General features: G+C 44.5%; 1 protein-coding gene across 3 annotated transcripts in view; it reads right to left on the bottom strand.

The window, feature by feature from the left end:
- Nucleotides 1-20657, bottom strand: part of ATP9A (ATPase phospholipid transporting 9A (putative)) — a 102801-nt gene that overhangs the window by 9050 nt on the left and 73094 nt on the right. For all 3 annotated transcript variants that reach the window (XM_081867566.1, XM_081867564.1, XM_081867565.1), the window contains exons 18-27: nt 17046-17216; nt 14381-14479; nt 11405-11494; nt 11153-11297; nt 9754-9818; nt 8418-8573; nt 6471-6535; nt 4541-4649; nt 4361-4418; nt 778-981 (exon numbers count right to left, since the gene is read on the bottom strand). In XM_081867566.1, coding sequence (XP_081723692.1) covers nt 778-981; nt 4361-4418; nt 4541-4649; nt 6471-6535; nt 8418-8573; nt 9754-9818; nt 11153-11297; nt 11405-11494; nt 14381-14479; nt 17046-17216 — 1162 coding nt within the window. The remainder of the gene's footprint in view (nt 1-777; nt 982-4360; nt 4419-4540; nt 4650-6470; nt 6536-8417; nt 8574-9753; nt 9819-11152; nt 11298-11404; nt 11495-14380; nt 14480-17045; nt 17217-20657) is intronic.

Genomic DNA, 20657 nt, shown 5'->3' with positions numbered 1-20657 from the left:
TTTGCACCCTGTGAAACATAAATGCACACTGGGCAACAGCCACCCGCCCGTGACTCCCGAGCCTCCCCCGATCGGTCAAATCAAAGGGGGAAGAGGGAAGGAGATCAGGGGAGGCTCAGGAGTCGTGGGCGGGCAGCCATTGCCCAGTTTTTTTAAAAAACTCTGTGCATTTATGTTTCACAGGGTGCAAAAGAAGGGATTTGCACCTTTATACAATATGCATGTGTGCTTGGGCCCAGGGTCTTTTGCCTCACCATCCCCACCACTGACTCCTTGTTGCTACTCAGCTTCAAAAAAAGAAAGAAAGAAAGAAAAGAAAAGAAAAGAAAAGAAAAGAAAAGGAAAAAAAAGAAAAAGAAAAAGAAAAAGAAAAAGAAAAAGAAAAGAAAAAGAAAAAGTGTCCCCAGATTCATTGAAAAAAATCTGGTAACTATATTATAACTTCCCATCACCATCTTGACCTATCAATGGGCTAATGGACGAAATTGACTGTCTTGGCAGTCTTGTAGATCACAGGTTTTCTACATCTGCTCTAACACCAATTCATCTCACCCATTACAATTCATGGGTTTGCAGTTGAACATTTGGAGTATGGGATGGAAAATCCACATGGCACCCCGCTTCCTTTCAATATTGAAGATGGCCAGTTCTTTAATTCTAGCTGCCCTAGAGCCTGTGCCCTAAATCCATTTCCAGAAGTACCTTGGCTTCCAGAACTAGCCCTGGCTTTACATTTGACGGAAGAAGTTTTGAGAAATTCAGAGCAATGGCTATTACCAATAAACTCGTGCAAGAAGACCAGCGAGGCAATGTAGCAGGAAAGGCTGAGTAGTTCTGCCACTATCATGAGCCAATGCCACGTCTGGATTGTCAGCGCCACCATCAACAGCTCAGTGAGGATCAAGGACGTGAAGGAAATAGCCACAATGTGGACAAACTCAGATTCAAAGAGCAGCAATGCGCCGTACATAATGATGCTGCCTGCAAGTGGACGGAAGAGAAAGGAGGGGTTAAATAAAGTACAAAAATGTAAAAAATACAGTGGGTTGGATCCAGACTTGGAGCGGTCTCCCTGAAATCAGTGGGACTTGCTAGTCAGAGCTATGACCCTTCTACGAACAAGAAAATACAGAAGACTTCCTTCCTTCCTCTAGCTCAGTGGTTCTCGACCTGTGGGTCCCCAGATGTTGTTGGACTACAACTCCCATCATCCCTGACCACTGGTCATGTTGGCTAGGAATGATGGGAGTTGTAGTCCCAAGCATCTGGAGGGCCAGAGTTTGCCTATGCCTGTGCTAGACAGTATCTTAGTATTATACAGTAGCTGTAGAGTTTTCAAAACACTTTATCTTTATTATTATTATTATTATTATTATTATTATTATTATTATTACCACCTATATTATTAACCAGCATAATACATCAGAGGCGAGGAACCTTTGGCCCTCCACGTGATGTTGACTATGACTCCCAACATCCCTGACCATTGGGCCATGCTGCTAGGGACAATGGTCCAGCAACAGGTTGGATGGCCACAGGTTCTCCCCTTCCGACATATTATCCTGGCTAACCTTACAAAAGCCCTGCAACTAGGTAGACCTGTAATAATATTCACACATTGAAGGTGGGGGCAGGTTAGGCTGAGAGAGAGAGGAGCTTGACCAAGATTTCTCAGTGCGTTCATGGCTGTGGCGAGATTCTGAAGCTAATTTTGTCACCAGTCTTAAGCATGCTAAGAAGTCTCAATGAACTCAATAGGACTTATGTTCAAGGAAACGTATTTTTTGAGAATGGTTAGGGAGAGAAAGACTGAGAATCACTTTGCATCCTACTTCTGGCTGATCTGAGAATAGCTACACAACGTCCCAGATCCTCAGCTGCAGACATAACTCATGTCATCAGCATGAGTAATCTGCACTGATGACTAATCCACAGACATCACATTATGCTTGTTTGAAGAACAATTCTACCAGTGACTCAAGATCAAGCCATAAAACACAGACCCGGGGAGTAAATTTTCCACCATCTGGGTACTGCTCAGTTTTGGGCCATCCCTGATCTTGAGCGATAACTACTAGCCAAAATTGCATGGTGTGATCCATCAAGGGGTGAGGTCATCTGACCAACAGAATGTAACAGGAGAAGGCTCTTGGCTTGGAAAGCTTTCCCACGATGTCTCACTCTTTCTGACTGTCCGGGAGCTGTGTGATCTCTGCGAAGGCCAAGACACTGCTCTATAGTATTGATTTAGCCCTTGAAAAGTAATTGCTATTGCAGCCAACTCTCCAATTCTTCTCTGACCCTCTTAAAATGTAATATATTCCTGGTCCTCCTTTTCAAATTAAAAAGGGCAATCAATGAACTGGGTATAACTTAGCACCTCTGAATGTGAAGTTAACTGATGGACAATGGCTGCTATGCAGAGTGAAGGGTGCAGAACCATAATGGCTTCCTGGGAAGCCATTATGGTCCCCTCTGCAACACTCACTGATGTTTTTTGTGACATTACATCTAAAGCATTAACCGCACAGCAAATCCACCCTGAAGCATCCAGCCATCAGTTATGTACTTTCTCAAACTTACATTTATATTCCAGCTTCCCTTCAAATAGGTCAGAGCAGAAAACACATACCCCCAACTCTGTGAGGTAGCTAATAAAATAATAATAATAATAATAATAATAATAATAATAATAATAGTTATTATTTTGTATCCTGACCATCTGACTTTGTTGCCCCAGCCACTCTGGGTGGTTTCCAACATATATCAAAACATAATAAAACATTAAGCCTTAAAAAGCTTCCCTATACAGGGTGGCCTTCAGGTGTCTTCTAAAGCTTTTATAGTTATTCATCTCCTTGACATCTGATGGGAGGGTGTTCCACAAGGTTGGTGACACTATTGAGAAGACCCTTTGCCTGGTTCCCTGTAGCTGCACTTCTTGCAATGAGGGAACCGCCAGAAGGCCCTCGGAGTTGGACCTCAGTGTCCGGGTATGAAAAATGGGGCTGAAAATGCTCCTTCAGGTATACAAGGCCGAACCTGTTTGGGGCTTTAAAGATCAGCACCAACCAGTGTTAGAAACTGAGATATGAAAACTAGGAGCTAAATGGCACCTTAATCCTAGGTTATGGGCACAACAACGGAATGTCTAGGTGTGCTTTTTTTAAAGCAAGAATACAGTGCTGAAAATGAATAAACTGCAGCTAAAATGCTATGTTCATTTTTCACATGGTCTAGTCCTTTCCCTGCTTGCCCCCCCCCTAATATTCTTAAGAGGGTCTCTTCTCCAGTCTTCAGAGAGTAGGAGGCAGAAACAGGTCCTCCTTTCCTTCACTCTGCAGTTTTAATCTGAAATCTTAGGTGCAGTACTGCGCCCAGAGCTCAGAAACTGCTTGCGCTAATGAAATTCCCTCTTGCAAAATGCTCCTAGAACAATGGGAGTTTTGAACACTGGCACCAACACTTTGAATTGTGCTCGGAAACGTACTGGGAGCCAATCTAGCTCTTTCAGTGTAGGCCTTTCACTGTAGCCCAAGAATGAGTGACCGACCCAAGGTCACCCAGTGAGTTTCATGGCTGAGTGGGGATTTGAACCCTGGTCTCCCAGGTCCAAGTCTGACACTCTAACATCTATACCACACAGAGAAGGGATGCATGGAGAGTGCTAATGATGAACTGGACATGGCACAGTAGGCTTCAGTGGGAGCCCCTATAGAAAGGCATCACGAGCAATTCACTTAGGCTGTTGTAGCAGAAGCAGTAAGCTCCTTGTGCTCTGTGCTACTGTGACTGGTTTGCTGGAGGAGGCACCTGTTGGCTTAGTCTTTGCTGAGCTGCATTGTCATTACTGTCATTGGCCAGATGGTGGTATTAGAATGGACCACTCAACAGAGGTCAGGTGATGTAAGAGCCAGATAGGGTCCTACCCAGTCCTACAATGCTGCTGATCGTGGCTTGGTTCCTTGGCCTCATTGCTCAGGTAGACACAGGAGACTGAGCTGCTCTTGTCTCCAGACCACCACCCTGACAGCCCCTCTGCACGCTGCTCTCTGCACATGGAGGAAGCAGGATTGCAGCCAATGTCTGGGGAAATCTGAGAAGCCAGAAGGAAACTGAACAGGACTTCCAGTGGTCAGGGAATGAGCATGTGTTTGTGTAGATATAAATCTCTGCAGAGCTCATTGCCTCTCTTCCAAACCTATAAAAACCAGAATTTATTATGCGCAAATATTCAATTTAGTAGATTTGCTTATTCAAGTCAGTGTTTGTTGTTTCCACCAAATCTGGGAAAATATGAGATTTGAACAATTCATTTCAAACAATTCACTGAGAGGTACCTGGACAGACAGGCTCTTACCTTGGTAAATACTTATCAAAACCCATATCAAAAATGTCTTGTATGATAAGGGCCTTCCCTAAAGAAATGAAAGAGGACAGGGAAACAAAATGAACGTCAGTCTAATGCACATTTCTGTATGTGATCTTGAGCATAAACCTGAAGACAGAAGATGAAAACACAACACAAGATGTATCAAACCTTCAGAAGATCTTTGTAGAGCTCTGGGTACAGCATGGCAACTTCTGATTTGACATCTTTGTCCAGCACTAAAGAGAACACCGGAAACATAGTATAGAGTGTAGAATACCTGAAAGCAACAACAGAAGAGATCCCCATTGATTTCCACATGGATTCAACACCTCCTCTCCCACCTCGACAAATCTGACTGAGGGGTGGCAAACATAAGCAGAATGGGGAGAGTTGTTTTTGTTGATTTCTACATTTCTCTATGCTGTCTCTCGCAATTGAATGTCATTGGCCACTTAAAGGGTTTGGGTTCGACCCAGGATGAGATCAGCAATGAAGTTTAAGCCTCTTCTCACCTCTCCTCCTCCACAGAGGGTTGTATCCAATGCAGCACCAAGTAACTTGTTAAGGCAGTACAAGGATTCTTGCTTGCACAGTAGAACTTCCCCTCCCTCGCCTTCTCCCCCACAAACCCCCTAAATTTGTTATGGGGGTTCCCCCGCCCTCTGAAGCAGGGTGCACACACAGGGAGGAGATGGGAGGAAAAGCGCCATTGTACAAGCAAGAACTCCTTTGCCAACAGAATCAGTGCATTGGATACCACCCAGAGCTTCTTTTAAAAATGTTTCTTGCTAATAGCTGCCACTACATATATATGAGTTCCATGCACAGACATGCATTTCTAATTTCATTTGTGCCAAGGCTAATAGCCCGGATCCCAAATTCTGCCTAATCCACAATCCCATGCACTTTCCCTGTCTCTATTATCAGTGTACTGCATAAAATAATTGGAAGGCACAGAAAATGCATGGGTGTCATTTCACAAATGCATAATTAAACCCCACAAAACCCTCGTTTTTAAACAGCCTTGAACATTCATATTCCAGGAGATGGAAGTGCATGCTTCAGGAAAGGAAAAACAAAAGTGAAATGAAAGCTCCTGTTATAAATAGGATATCATAGGAATTTGCCACATCAGAATATTTAGCCACTCATACCAGTATTGTCTACTCTGACTGGCTTTCTACAGTCTCAGGCAGAAGTCTTTTCCATTGTCTTGTCACCTGACCCCTTTAAATGGAAATGCCATAGATTGAATCCTGCCCCCAACCTTCTCCATCCCAGGCATGTGTCCTACTGCTGAACTACAACCCCACCCTGAGGCTGCTGTCCAAGAGCTGCTTCACATCTGAAATGCATCTCTCTCTCTCTCTCTAAAAAAAGTGCAATGTGTTTTATGTGCGATCTAAAAGCATAAATGTGGCAAGCACATTTGTACAGCATAGATATCACATGGAGCCACTCATCAGGGGTTAGAACTAGCTGCTCCTCCCTGGCAAAAGCAGACTTTGAGGCAAATTTTGTTGTGCTGCCGTGAAATGTGTGATGTTGTCTAAGACACAGGCCCTAACACTGAAAACCAATGTTTGCCAATGCTCAGCCAATGCTCAGTCTTAATTCTTCTGCTACAATGACAGACCTTAGGTCAGAAACATGTGAAGTGGGACATATGTATCTGTTGTGCTTTCTTGAATAAAAAAAGGGCTCATGTTAGAAAAGCATTGGCTGCCCAGGTTAATTTACTAGTTTTAAAATTTACATCCTGCTTTTCTTCCAAAAGAGGAACTTCTGAGCAAATTAAACCGTTTCTTCCTGGTTCTCAAATAAAAGTTGCCATAAGAGCTGAAAGTGGTCCTAATAAGGTCCATGTGCTTATCATGATTGTGGGATTAATTGATGCTTTGAAAATGTGAGCCTTCAAAGTCTCATCTCTTATTCTGATAACAGCAGCTATAGCAGGAAGGAAGGCAGTCCGCATTGTAGACAGCGACACACGAGGATGTGAATGCTTCCAGACATATGAGGATTTAAAAACTAGCCTCCTTGCATTTCAGACTTCCTAGTTACATATTTTTTTGGGGGGGGAGTGTTTGGTTCTTACCCAATAATGAGGAACCCCTGGTAGAGAGGGACGGATGCAAAGTAGAATACCGAAGAAAAAACAGCCTGCAGAACAAACAAAAATGGAAAGACTCTTTAGGCTTCGAAGCAAAGATGTGTTCAACAGCAATGATCCATCCAGACGGCTCACATGGCAATAGGAATTCTGTGGCAATTCACAGAAGCGGAGCAAGATTGGAACTCGCCACTTGGGGACTGAAGGCAGACATGAGCTAAAAGTGATTTGAAGAAGGGATCTCATGGCATTTAAACACATCCCACTTTATAGTTTCAAAAAGCTACAATGCTTACTTGACAAATGCATGATTTTCACTTGGTGCATTTTGTCAGACAGCCTGAGTACCTGGTTTTCAGTGAACACTAATCTACATGTTTTCTTTACAGTCTGTCAGCTGCAGGCTTTAAATCAGGGATGGGGAATCACAGAATTGTAGAGTTGAAAGGGACCACAAGGATCATCTAGTCCAACCTCCTGCAGTGCAGGAATCTTTCACCCAACATGGGGCTTGAACCCACGAACCCGAGATGAAGAGTCTCATGCTTTACCAACTGAGCGCTCTCTCATCTGTGGCCTTCCAGATGTTCTTGGACTCCAGCTCCCATCAGCCGGTTGGCCAGCATGGCCAACAGCCAGGAATGGTGGAAATTATAGTTCAACAACAACTGTGGATTCCTATATTGGCTTTCCCGACGTACACACTCATTCCACGTTTTAAAAAATATAGTTTGAGAAACCTACAATGCCTGTTTGAAAAGACCACAGGTGACAAAGAAAAAGGTGCTGTCATGTGCAGGATTTAAAGCAGCACCTCTCAAACCATCTTAATTCTTAAAAAGCTATTGTTTCCACACAAGGAAGACTCAACGTGAGCTGAACTAGAGAGGTAGCAAGCTGTGCTTTAATCACAGAATATGCAGACTTGTGTTCTGCGTTCCATCCTACCTATTCTCTCTCTCCTCAAAAGCAATTACTCCCATTGCCCATCATCTGACACATGCTTAAGTATCCTGATGATCAACAGGTCTGAAGTTTCTTTGGGACGCAAAAAAAAAGGTCATGGATGTTTTCACAGAACTATTTGGACACCGAATTCAAACTCTGTTTCACTGTTGGCGCACATACAATCAAGATACACAGAGCCTTCACAGCTGGCCTTCAGGTACTATGGGGAGAGGGGAATGTCTATTTTCAAGTTTTTGGTAAGTTAAAAAGCAGAATTCCACCAATGACTTCACTAGAGCTTGCTCCTAGGTAAGCAGGTATAGGAATACAGTCTGCCTTTATGCTACTGGTTCTTGGATTTTACTGTTGTAGATTGTAGGATACCTTGTTGGACTTATTTTTAGGTGGGAAACAAAATTAAATATCCATTTACAGTGGATAGTTGTCAGAGGATATGGCTATAAATGGCTACTAGCCATGATGGTTGTGCTTTGTCTCTGCTCTTGCAGGCAGCATGCCTTTGCAAATACCACTTGCTGAGAAGAGTAAGTGGGAACAGCACTGTTGCACCCAGGTCCCACATGTGGGCTTGCCATGGACAACTGGATGGCCCTTGTGAGACAAGGATGTTGGACCAGGTAAGCCTTTGGTCTGGTGCAGTCATCTTGACATTGGGTGGGTAGATCCATGACTCTGCTCCATCACTATAGGAACAGATAGGGCCAGCCCTGAGCCTTTGCCAACTGCGACCCCTTATTTATTAACTAATGGAGATTTTAATCGTGTTACCAACTGGAAAGCTTAAACCTTGCAGCTCTGATAAAAATAAGACACATTTTCAGTTTTAACAGAAGCAAGACGCTACACTGAATTGACTTCGTGACGTATTAGAACAATGTAAAAATAGCGTTTTTAACTTTTGGACATCAGTCGTGCTCTCTTAAACAGGGAGAAGAAAAGTGAAGATGCTGTGGTGTTACTTGCCTGCATTGTACTGATGCACAAGCTTCTGTGGATCACAAACTGGCTGAGGGCTGCAGATCTTTTGTAGCTGTTCCGTCCGTGCACCATCAGTAGCCGGCCCAGATGCTTAAACTGAGTGATGGAGAAGTCTGCTGCAAGGGAAGCTTGCTTTCCTTCCTAGGTACACCAAGAAATAATTAAGAAAAGCAACAACCTATCAGACCACAAGATAGCAGCAAAACATATCCTGCCATAGGGAAACAGATACAATCCGAATTCTGTGGCACCTGCCTCTCCCTTACTCAGCTGGAGTGCCAGCTGTGGTCAGGTGCTTAAGCCGTGCTTCATATGCCATCATTAGGAGAGGTTAGAGCTATAAAAGCAAGATTCAGAACCTTTATCACAATGGCCTCAAGACTCTGCTACAGCCTCCTTTGAAAAACAAAGTGGTCATCTCTGGCACTTTTACAAAAGGGCAATAAGACTTTAAAAAACAATAAATTGCAGATATATGTCTAATGTGCTGTACAAGCCTATGCCTGTTTACTCAGAAGTAAGTCAAACTGTGTTTAGAGGGGCTTACTCCCAGGTAAGCATGCACATAATTACAGCCTTATTAGTGTTTGGTCCATTTTTCACAGTTATTTACGGCTTTGTTTTATGGTTAGATTTTTTAGTCCACCCTACTTCCAAAGAGATTAGGTCGGTACACATCATTTTACACTTTCATCCTCACAACCACCCAGAAACGTAGGTTAGGCCTGCACAACTTGTGATCTACCAAGCTGAACTCTACCAAAACTGCTACCAAGCCAGCAATCAAGCACAGCAGCTCACCAGAGCAGAACAGACCTCTTGCTTTTGCTCCTTGTTTGCATTCACAAACTCTTGGCAGGTCGTAAAATGTTCTAGGGTTGCACATTTACCAAGTGGTATCTTAATGTGGGAAACATACATCACCATGGGCAGAACTGACTTTGTCAGGAGGATAATTTCACCGTTCCAAACCATGGCTTGTTTGGAAGCCGTTAACCACAGTTTCCTGGTTTGCACATAACAAGAAACTGTGGTTAACTGTGGCTTCCTGGCCTGTGTCTCCACAGGTACGCAAGCAGGGAGTGAAGGAGCTGTGCTGGGTGCATGGAGCTTGTGCATATACCAACTTATTCAGTAAGGACTTCATTGCATAAACTAGGTCAGACACTCATTTCATCCCTTTTAACAAAACAGGTTCCTTGTGTGTGCATTAGCTATCGATATAATTGTTGTCTTAAAACTAAAATTGTGTGTGTGTGTGTGTGTGTGTGTGTGTGTGTGTGAGAGAGAGAGAGAGAGAGAGAGAGAGAGAGAGACTCACCTTTCCTTCAACCCCAACACCACAATCTGCCTCTTGAATCATACTGACATCATTCCCACCATCACCTGCAAGAAGCAACAGAGAAAAAGACCATAGAGAATCTTGATGGAATACCAATCTTTACTTGCAGCTTACATTAGACTGCAGGGCTGTTCAGCTTGATCACAAAAGAGCCTCCACTCCGTTATTAATGTGCTAAAGGCGCCTTGCAGCATTTTTGTATAGCAGGAGAGTGCAAGCGCTGGTGCTAGAGATGGATTCCTTGTTTTGGTGCAGGATCAATGAGTTTAGCTCATATTGTCTGGCTAATAAAGCAAAGGCAAGTGACCCAGGGTAATGATTTCTGTGCTTCCAGTTAGCAAGTGATAGAGAAACTTGCATATATCGCTTTGCAGCAGGATATGCAAGTTTGAAATGCCCATGGCAGCAGGGGGGAAATGCACAAATTTGCATATTATCAGGGACCTAGGCATGATGTCTGCAGTAAACCTCCTTGCCCTTATAAACCCAGCCACTGAAAATCAAGCCCGCTCTTGCCAAACCTTCTTGATCATGCAATATATGGTGAAATATTGGGGGGGGGTCAGAACTGAAGCCTCAATGGGAGGCAGAGACGACGACTTCCTTTGAACTTACAGCATCTTCTGCTTTCAAGCGGTAAAGGTAAAGGTAAAGAGACCCCTGACCATTAGGTCCAGTCGTGGCCAAATCTGGGGTTGCGGCGCTCATCTCACTTTATTGGCCGAGGGAGCCGGTGTACAGCTTCCGGGTCATGTGGCCAGCATGACTAAGCCACTTCTGGCAAACCAGAGCAGCGCACGGAAACGCCGTTTACCTTTCCACCGGAACGGTACCTATTTATCTACTTGCACTTTGATGTGCTTTTGAACTGCTAGGTTGGCAGGAGCAGGGACAAAGCAATGGGAGCTCACCCCGTTGTGAGGATTCGAACCTCCGACCTTCTGATCGGCAAGTCCTAGGCTCTGTGGTTTAACCCACAGCACCACCCATGCCCCTTTCAGTGGTAGAGGGAGCCAAACCTCCTTGGAGACATTCAGCACTCAAGGGAGAATGGCTTTTATTTATGTAGTCTATGCTGGGAGGTGCCTGTTTGTGTGTGCAGAGAGCTAGGTAGGCCTGAGTGGATGTGCATGGTTGATGGGGACCTCTGGCAGTATCTCTCACATCTCATGGGGTGCTGTTCCAGAAGGTATCTGACCATTGTAGGGGATTTCAAGGGGAGCCAGGTGGGTGCAACCAGAAGGTGTAAACTGAGAGCCCCCAGAAACATGGCATTTAGATCACAGCTGCTCTGTCTCTCAATCTTTCCAATGAAGACAGGTAAAAATAAAACCACCCAAAGATGCCCAGCTGGAAAACGAAGCTGGAAGTGACCTACCCACAGCACAGGTCAGCTTCCCAGTTCTCTCCTGGAGCAAGCGTACAATCTGAGCCTTCTGTGTTGGGGCACATCTGCAGCAGACCACAGCTGGGCACTGGCAAGCCAATTCCATAAACTCATACTCATAGTATTTCAAGCACACCTGTTCCACAAAACAGATAAAATAGTTACGTGGATATAAACATTTCCCCACCACCACCAACAGCAGCTCACCTGCTGCAATGGCTACCGCGACAACCACATTCTCACCTCCAAGGAATCGCCAGAAATCACTAGGGCACAGTCGTGCTTGCGGCGGAAGGCATTGAGTTCCAAGTGAGCTTCTCCACGGTTGGTGACCTGGGAAAGAGCAAACAGATAACCACAGGCACTCAGAATCATTCCAAGCAGATTTCTAAAATTAACTTGGAAATCAGATTTATTTATTTTTTAAAGATGCTATGCAAAATTGCATGGCCAGGAAGTCATTTGGATCACAACCTCTGCATCACCCTTCCCTAAACATTCATAGGCTCTACTTCAATGAACACTTACTCCTAAGTACGTTCCACTGAAATTAGCAGGACTTTATTTGGAGCATGGATACTTTTAGTATTCTGTATGTTTTTCTTGGGTTTTTTATTTTTGTATTCTACCTTTCTGTAAGTTGCTTCGGGACTCTCCCCCCCCCCAAAAAAGAAAGAAATTCACATAATTAATAATAATAATAACAACACATGCACAGGATCAGGTCATTGAAACGGATTAGTCAGACTATTCTATATGTCAATATTGCATTGAACAACTTGAGGACTCGAGCTACTGAGGATAAATTCTTCTAAGGTAATAGCCACACCACAAACCAATAACACTTTCAACAGGCATTGATTTCCTCCGAAGAACCCTGAGAATTGCAGCATGCTGAGCTGAGAATTCTCTTGGGAGCTTCTGAACTTTGCCCTCACAGAATTACAATCCCCAGCGCTCTGTGGAAAGCGAGAGTACCTATTAAACCAGTTAAAGATGGCAGTGTAGAAATGCCATGAGATGGCTTTCCATGCAGAAGGTCCCATTCCACATCTCAAGTCTAAAAGGAACAAGTAGCAAGTGATGTGAACGCCCTCGGCAGGAGGCAATATTGGGGGAAATACGGTGGCTTGCTATGGTCTCTTATTTACTGTACAACTCTAGGAATTCACAGTAAAATGCTGATGAATTTTCCTGAGGAATAAAATCACAAGCTGCTGGGGAAATGTTGGCCTTGGTCCAGTATATCTGAAGGAGCGTCTTCACCCCCATCGTTCTACCCGGACACTGAGGTCCAGCACCGAGGGCCTTCTGGTGGTTCCCTCACTGCGAGAAGCCAAGTTACAGGGAACCAGGCAGAGGGCCTTCTTGGTAGTGGCGCCTTCCCTGTGGAACACCCTCCCACCAGATGTCAAAGAGAACAACAACTACCAGACTTTTAGAAGACATCTGAAGGCAGCCCTGTTTAGGGAAGCTATTAATGTTTGATGTACTACAGTATTTTAATATTTTTTTGGAAGCTGCCCAGAGTGGCTGGGGAAGCCCAGCCAGATGGGCGGCGTATAAATAATAAATTATTATTATTATTATTATTATTATTATTATTATTATTATTATTATTATGAACTGAATTCAATGTGAGAAACGAGAGAGAGAGAGAGAGAGAGAGAGAGCTGAAACTGACAAATGCATCTATCTTAGGCATGTCCATGGTCCGTTTCGGGGGCCTAATCCAGCCCACCGGTCGGCTGTTGGTTTAATGCAGCATCTGTGGTAGTTTTTTTCTTGGGGTAAAATCCCCCCAAAAGCTCAAGAACTTCGAGGTAAAATTGTAAAAAAGCACAACTCCTCTGGGGTAAAATCATTTTAAAAAAGCTCACCAACTTCAATCCTAAAAAAAGGTCAACAACAACTTTGGTTGGCCCTCACACACGTTCACTTCATCAAATCTGGCCCTCTTTGAAAAAAGTTTGGGCACCCCGGTCTATCTCTACTAGTCAGGCCTCCTCCAGAATGTCAGCATTTTGTAGGAGTGATTCTAAGCTTGGTATGGTGAACCTTTTGGCCCTCCGGACGTTGCTGAATGACAACTCTCATTGGCCATGCTTACTAGGACTGATGGGAGTTGTAGTTCAGAAACATCTGGAGGGTCAGAGGTTCCTCACACCTGCCCTAGTACAGCAAATCTACATTTAAAAAAAAGGAAATGGACTTTGTGTCACTAGGAAAGCAATGGGGAAATGCATTGGAATGAATGAATGAATGAATCATTAACAGGAAGATGGAAAAGCACCTCATAAGTGTTATGTACTGAAGTTCTCACCCTGGGCCAGCAGGGGGATACTGTAGATAGTTATGCAAATAAGGGATCGAAAGTGATGTTCAGTGATTGGATAGTTTTAGAAAATTGTTACAGTTACATTGTACTGGAGCTCTATATAAGCAGGCTGACTGAACCCTTCAGTTCAGTTCTGTTCTGGCCTCTGAATAAACAAGAGCTGTTTGAAGAATCGCTGTGTCATCTGATATGTTCACCCACAACTTAACAATAAGCATGTCAGGATGAATGCTCATTGTTGTGTAACACTCCAACCCCAAAGCAAATCAGAACAAATGCTCAATAATGACCAGATATAATCTACCCTTTGTGTACACTTTGTGGAAGCAAATCAAATAAATTGGAGGAGCCCTAAAATATCAGAACACAGGACCAGTATTGGCTTCTCCTTTTGAATCTCATAACCTGTCATTTTTCTGAGCATCCTCAGAAAAGCATGTTCACAGAGCATTTCCTCAAAGAGCTGGAGCTGAGTAAGATTAATGAAGACAGGAATTCTCAACCATATTTACATTGGTCACTAATTAGCAAACCTATTGCTCTGTATTTTGCCTCTGAAGTTGTTACAGAATTCACTATGTCAACCGTGCCTGCAGGAAAGAAATCATTTTATCCCAAGAGGGATAAACAAAGGAGGAAACGAGGGAGACTTTTTTTCGGAACGTTCTTTTTCCACTATTAATGTCCAACTTCGATGTATTCATCAGATGGGTCTAGGTGTTGTGTAAATGCAACGATAGTCAGAGGAAGATTAGGTCTGCATAATATACTCATATTTTATTCTAACTGCACATTGGGGCTGGTGTAAATTATTCCCCTTGATTCATAATGTAGCTCCATGGACAAGTGCTAAGTAAGCTAGTTTTATTCATATTACTCACCAGTCTAAATATATGAATGTCCTGGGTCCTGGTTACCAGATGTGCATTTTTAGCTGTACACGTGGCTGTTTCTAGTTTGTCCCCTGTGAGCATCCATACCTACAATAAAAAAGCACCATTTAATATCCTGGAATCAACAATGATACAAAAAGGCATTTGACAAAATGCTTAGTTTGTAGGAGGTTTATCAGATACCCTATTTTTATATTTGTGCTGGAATCCAGGAAAATTGGTGTGTGTGTGTGTGTGTGTGTGTGTGTGTGTGTGTTTGAGCTACTTTGTTTTTACATTAAATGAATCCGTTTGAGCAACAGTCTCGTTTAAAAATGGATTTTTATTTTAATTGGATACAATAGCTGAGCTACACATTACACAGTGTGAGGCTGCAGAACTTGGGAGCTGTACCACTTCACAATGTGGAGCTGAGGGTGTGTGTACACATTTTCCAATGTATTTGCATGTGAAAAAGCTCCATCAATGTAGTTAGCAAGCATCTTTAAGGGTGAGGGATTTCTATAATATACTGGGATCTGTGCAATTTTAAAAACAAATAACTCTCAAGAGTCAACCCAATGACATTTTTAGAAATGTAAAAGGTGTTGGCACCTGTGATCCAGGCATTCTACAAAGGCCATTTTAAATTGTTCCCTGTGGCTACTGACTTCATACAGCAGCCTCCTTGTGTATAGGAGACACAACAAGGAAAGTTTGTGGTGGCAGGGTGAAATATGGCCCCATCTGCGCAGCGAGTCGCTTGTAGTCCTTGAGGAGACAGCCATCATGTGGAGAAGTTTAAAGTAACTTAATGGAGCTAGAATTCATGCATAGGCCTTTAGTTAAAATTCGTATAATTCCTACTAAAACCAAAGAGACTGTGTTCATCACCCACACCGTACATTGAAAACACGTGGCTCCCCCTCCAAAGAATCCCGGGAACTATAGTTTCTTGAGGGTACTGAGAATTATAGCTCTGTGAGGGGTAAACAACAGATGGGAATTCCATTTGATAACAGATGTCTAGCTGGCATGTTACAGGCTCTGTGTGGGCAGGAACAAAAGACATTCCAGATACAGATATGGTAAGATGGCAGCCCTGCCTTTTCAGGTTAGGACAAACAGGACCTTGGGAATAGCTCAGAACTGAGATTGAACATTTTTAGCCTATCCTTTTCTCCCCAAATCTCAAAGGTAACTATCAAAAAGTTAATTTCATGTATGTAGGCACAGGGTACACAATCCATCTCCAGTTAAAAGCAGGCTAAAAACTATGGCAGATAGTGCTTTATTAACCCCTTCACTTCCCATCCAGTCATGCTCATCAAAACCTAGTGGTAAATGGTAAAGTAAGTACAGTATAACTTATCAGCTCATGATTTGTTTTTTTTTACTTCCAATTTTGCTCCCTCTGGTGGCCATTTCAATACAATTCACTGTTTCAGACTTTTTTGAAAAAAATATTTCATACATCACCCCAGGAGCCTCAAGAGAAGAATTGTGCTAGGTAAGGATTCAGTGTTGCCCAGATTTCATAAGTGCACCGAAGGCAGGGCAAAGTGGTCGCGTTTGCTTTGATCACTAAAGCAAACTTGATCACACAATCTTTGCCTTTCTTTCCTGTGTGCAACAAAACAGCCCCCAAACCACATGGGTCTCCACGATCATAGGTTGTGGCCCTTCTTTGGGTTCTCCACCATTGACAGGTGGGTTCCATGAAAGGGCCTTTTCATTGGTGGCACCCTAGCTTTGGATCACTCTCTAGGGAGGTTTACCTGTCACCTACTTTCTGCTGCCAGACCTTTATCATTTCTTCTGTTTAATCCAACCTTGGAACTTTTAATTCCGCTTTTACAGGTGTGCTGCTTCAGCTAATTTTTATGTACAGGCGCCTCCCATTTTGTGTGAATTTAAAAAAATGCTCTACCGTGCATGTGCAGGCTGTTTTTGGACCCAGAAGAGGGCATGACGGGGTCAGGACAAGGGCATAACAGGCTTATGTGCATTTTGCCGACATGACCAGAATGCAATCCCTGCATAAATTGGGGGGTTGCCTGTACTTAAATTTTGTTGTAAGACACTCAGATAATTTAACTGAACAGAGTGAATGCATCTTAAAACCAACCAACCAACGAACACTCTTCCTACTTTTTTGTTTACTTCTGAACTCACATACTTGGAAAATTTCCAAACTTTAGAACCAAACACTCTCCTGGGTATCAAAGTGAGAGGCTAACAATGACAACCCTTCAAGCATTTACAGGAAGCTATTTTTGTATGTGTCTGATAAAAACAGTTGTTATTTGATCCAAACATTTGGTTGTCAGGATGCTTCATTTTTCACAGCTCCCAAAGTTCAGTGTGTGTGTGTGTGTGTGTGTGTGTGTGTGTGTGTGATTAAATTTTCTGTTTTACAATTTACAATACTCATTTTTTTACATCCTTAAGATATCAAGGACTTCTCATGGTTCATTTTACATATCATAAAACGCTGCCAGCGTTTTCAGCCACAAAGTTCAGTGTTCTGATTGCTGGGGAAATGCCCCCTTTTTTCCACGAGATGATGCGACAGTATCTCTCACTTTCTCTTGCCACTGCACTGTCAGATTGGGGGGGGGGGGGGCGGGACGGACCAATGATGCTATGCTTTCCATTTGCGGTTTAGCCATACCTTCATGCCGGCATTTCTCAGTGTTTCCAGAGTAGGCCTGACATCTGCCTGCAGCTGATCCTCCACTCCAGTCAGACAGAGCAGCTCCATCTCCATCTCCAGGCTCTCGATCACAGTTGCTACCTTGAGGGAACGGTCATGGACGCTGAGCTTTGCTTGGACATAGCGTGCCTGGCAAGGACCCAAGGGAGACATAGCCAGTCAGTACGAGATCAATCACTTTGCACTTCCATTTATTATTTTTTTAACGTATTTTTCCTTCTTGTATCTAGGTCTGGGTGATAAACTGATCTACGTTTAGATGGAGAGATATCACGAGGTTGAAAACCAGATACCACTCAGCCCTCGATGTAGCTCAAAACTTCCCAGAAGACCCGAGGCCATTCATTCGATTCAGGAAGGGAACTTTTTTCAGCCCAAGGCAGGGCTGGCCCACTCATAAGGCAAGTTGAAGCGACTGCCTCGGGCAGCCGGATCTGCAGGGGCAGCAGATCCCGATGGAGACCTTTGTTGCCCCCTTGTTCCTGAGGTAGATCTTCACTCACCCCTTATTCCCTGGCGGGGAGGGAGGGGTACCATTCAGCGGTTCGCCTCAGGTGCCAAAATGTCTTAGGCTGGTCCTGGTCCAAGGGCCACATTCTATTTTGGGGAACCTTTCAGGGGACACATGGGAATGAGGGCAGAGGCAAAAGTGGGCGGAGTGTCAAATGCAAATGATACTTTTGTACAGTAAGCTCATTTCTATATACAGTGGTACCTCGCGTTACAAACACTTCAGGTTGCAAAGACTTCAGGTTACAAACTCCACTAACCGGGAAGTAGTACCTCGGGTTAAGAACTTTACCTCAGGATGAGAACAGAAATCACGTGGTGGCAGGCAGCAGCAGGAGACCCCATTAGCTAAAGTGGTACCTCAGGTTAAGAACGGTTTCAAGTTAAGAACGGACCTCCGGAACAAATTAAGTACTTAACCCGAGGTACCACTGTATACTCATATGCTCCTTAAAGGTAAAGGGACCCCTGACCATTAGGTCCAGTCGTGGCCGACTCTGGGGTTGCGGCACTCATCTTGCTTTATTGGCCAAGGGAGCTGGCGTACAGCTTTGGGTCATGTGGCCAGCATGACTAAGCCACTTCTGGTGAACCAGAGCAGCACACGGAAATGCCGTTTACCTTCCCACAGGAGTGATACCTATTTATCTACTTGCACTTTGACATGCTTTCGAAATGCTATCTTGGCAGGAGCAGGGACTGAACAACAGGAGCTCACCCCGTCGCGGGGATTCAAACCGCCGACCTTCTGATCAGCAAGTCCTAAGCTCTGTGGTTTAACCCAGAGTGCCACCCGTTAAGACAAAGATGGTGTATTATCAGAGCTCAAGGACACATTCCAGCCAGGCAAAAAGCATTCAGGGTGCAAGATAGGGCCACTGTGGGGTGTGCCTGGGAAGAGTCTCAAGAGCCAAACAGAGAGATCTTGAGGGCCACATTCAGCTTCCAGGCCTGAGGCTCCCAACCCCTGCATTGGACGTATTGGACAACCCCTGAAAGAACAGGGTGGGAAATTGTTTCCCTCTATCCTGTTACTCACTTGGCCTATGTCAACATGCAGGAGGAACACTGCAGGAAATACATTGGGTGGGGTAGCCGATGTGCTTTTAGCAATTTCCCCTCCCTCCCAAAGCCAGATGCGTAGAGACTGGCTAGGCCCGTGTCGTGAGATTCTTTATCTCAAAGAAGATAGGTGGGTGGTGAGCCAACTGGCTGCCATCCACGAGTTGATGTGGCCCCCAGGCTGCCAGATGGCTGCTTTTGCTACAGACTAAGAGCACTGCCAGACCAGCACCTCTTGGTCATATTTCATTTTTATTTCATCTTTGTCCTCCAGTGCCCTGGATTAAATTGTAGAATACCATCAGCGATGGGAGCATGGAAGGCAATGCAGGAAGACAGAGACATCAAGGGGATGGGGAAAAGGGAGAGCCAAGAAAAAGAAGAGAGGGCACCTTCTATGCCAACTTCTAAATGCCTGATGAAAACTTTTTCTTTTCTGCCAGGCTGATGCAGGCAATAAAGGGCACATCCTTGCACAACAGTTAATTGATGTCTGCTTCTAACTCTTTTATGGCTTTTAATTGCATGGTTTTACAGCTTTATTGCTGTAAACCGTGTTGATGCATTTCTTATGACATAGCAGTATTCCAGTTCCCTCTCTCGGCCTCCCTGATGTGGTCCTAAGGAAAGCAGAGCAATAAGTTTGGCATTGGTTTGGCTGCAGGAGTTCCCAGAAGGAGGCGTACAAGATGCCATCCACCCGCCTTAGGGGCTCGACTCCAGATTTGTGTAAGGCCTACTCCTTGACCTAGGGACGCGGGTGGCGCTGTGGTCTAAACCACAGAGCCTAGGACTTGCTGATCAGAAGGTTGGTGGTTCGAATCCCCGCGACGGGGTGAGCTCCCGTTGTTCGGTCCCTGCTCCTGCCAACCTAGCAGTTCGAAAGCACGTCAAAGGGCAAGTAGAAGGTAAACAGCATTTCCGTGCGCTGCTCTGGTTCGCCAGAAGCGGCTTAGGCATGCTGGCCACATGACCCAGAAGCTGTACGCCGGCTCCCTTGGCCAATAAAGCGAGATGACCCCAGAGTCGGTCACAACTGGACCTAATGGTCAGGGGTCCCTTTACCTTTACCTTACTCCCTGACCATTTCTTCTCCCGAAGATATACTGCAAGGCTACCTTCCCAGGTTGATGAGTCTCACCTGCCTCTCACTTCCTGCCACAGCACGTGATGAAACTGCTTTCTTGACCACTGCGCCCACTATCGGTGTCTTCACAAGCAGGGTAAGTCTCTAACTCACCAAGGGTTAAGACCCATCGGCTACGCTCAACTGGTTTAGCGGGCCAGTCAAAGATGTTCCCAGGGTGCTGCTGCTACTATCACATGCTGACATCTTCCAAGAGCCACAGTTGAGAGCTAAGTGCAAGGTGGGGTCCAAGAAGGGGGCAAACTATGCCAGAAGGAGCAAGACATGTCCGCCACCAGAGGGCATACCCCTTCCCTAACACCCCAAACACCCCTGGACTACCCTGGTAATAAAGGAACGGGGCAGCTAAAAACTTCTCTGCAGACAAGATCTTGTACCTCTTTCACCAAGTACTACTAAAATTGTACCTGAGAAAAATAATAATAATGAGAAAGTGGGATGAAAAAAGTGAAAGATAACAGGAAGTGGTGTGGGCTGGTGCATCCCTTTCTCATGCGAACATTGGCAGCCGAATTTGCAAAACGCTGCTGGCCTTGTACACACCCTTGTTGTCGGAGGAGTGCCTTCAAGGATATTTATAGCTAAATAAGCCATTGTTTGGAGCGGCTAGAAATTTGCCTCTCCAAGTTAGGCTTGATGCTTGCCTGAAACCCTGCATTCCCAACTGCATGCCTATTGTCAAAAGTAGAGCTCAATGCTGAGCTCGATGTATCAATAGTCTGACTCGATATAAGGCAGCTTTGTATGTCTGTATGTTGAAGGTAGATCTCACTCCTTCTCTCTCTCTCTCTCTCACCCCCTTTTCTCATCCTTCCTTCCAGCTTCTGCAACAGGGATGAGGAAGCTGTGGC

Source organism: Podarcis erhardii, assembly GCF_964252035.2.
Source record: "Podarcis erhardii genome assembly, chromosome: 6".
In the NCBI taxonomy this organism is placed as follows: domain Eukaryota; kingdom Metazoa; phylum Chordata; class Lepidosauria; order Squamata; family Lacertidae; genus Podarcis; species Podarcis erhardii.
This window is presented reverse-complemented; position numbering and strand designations above follow the sequence as displayed.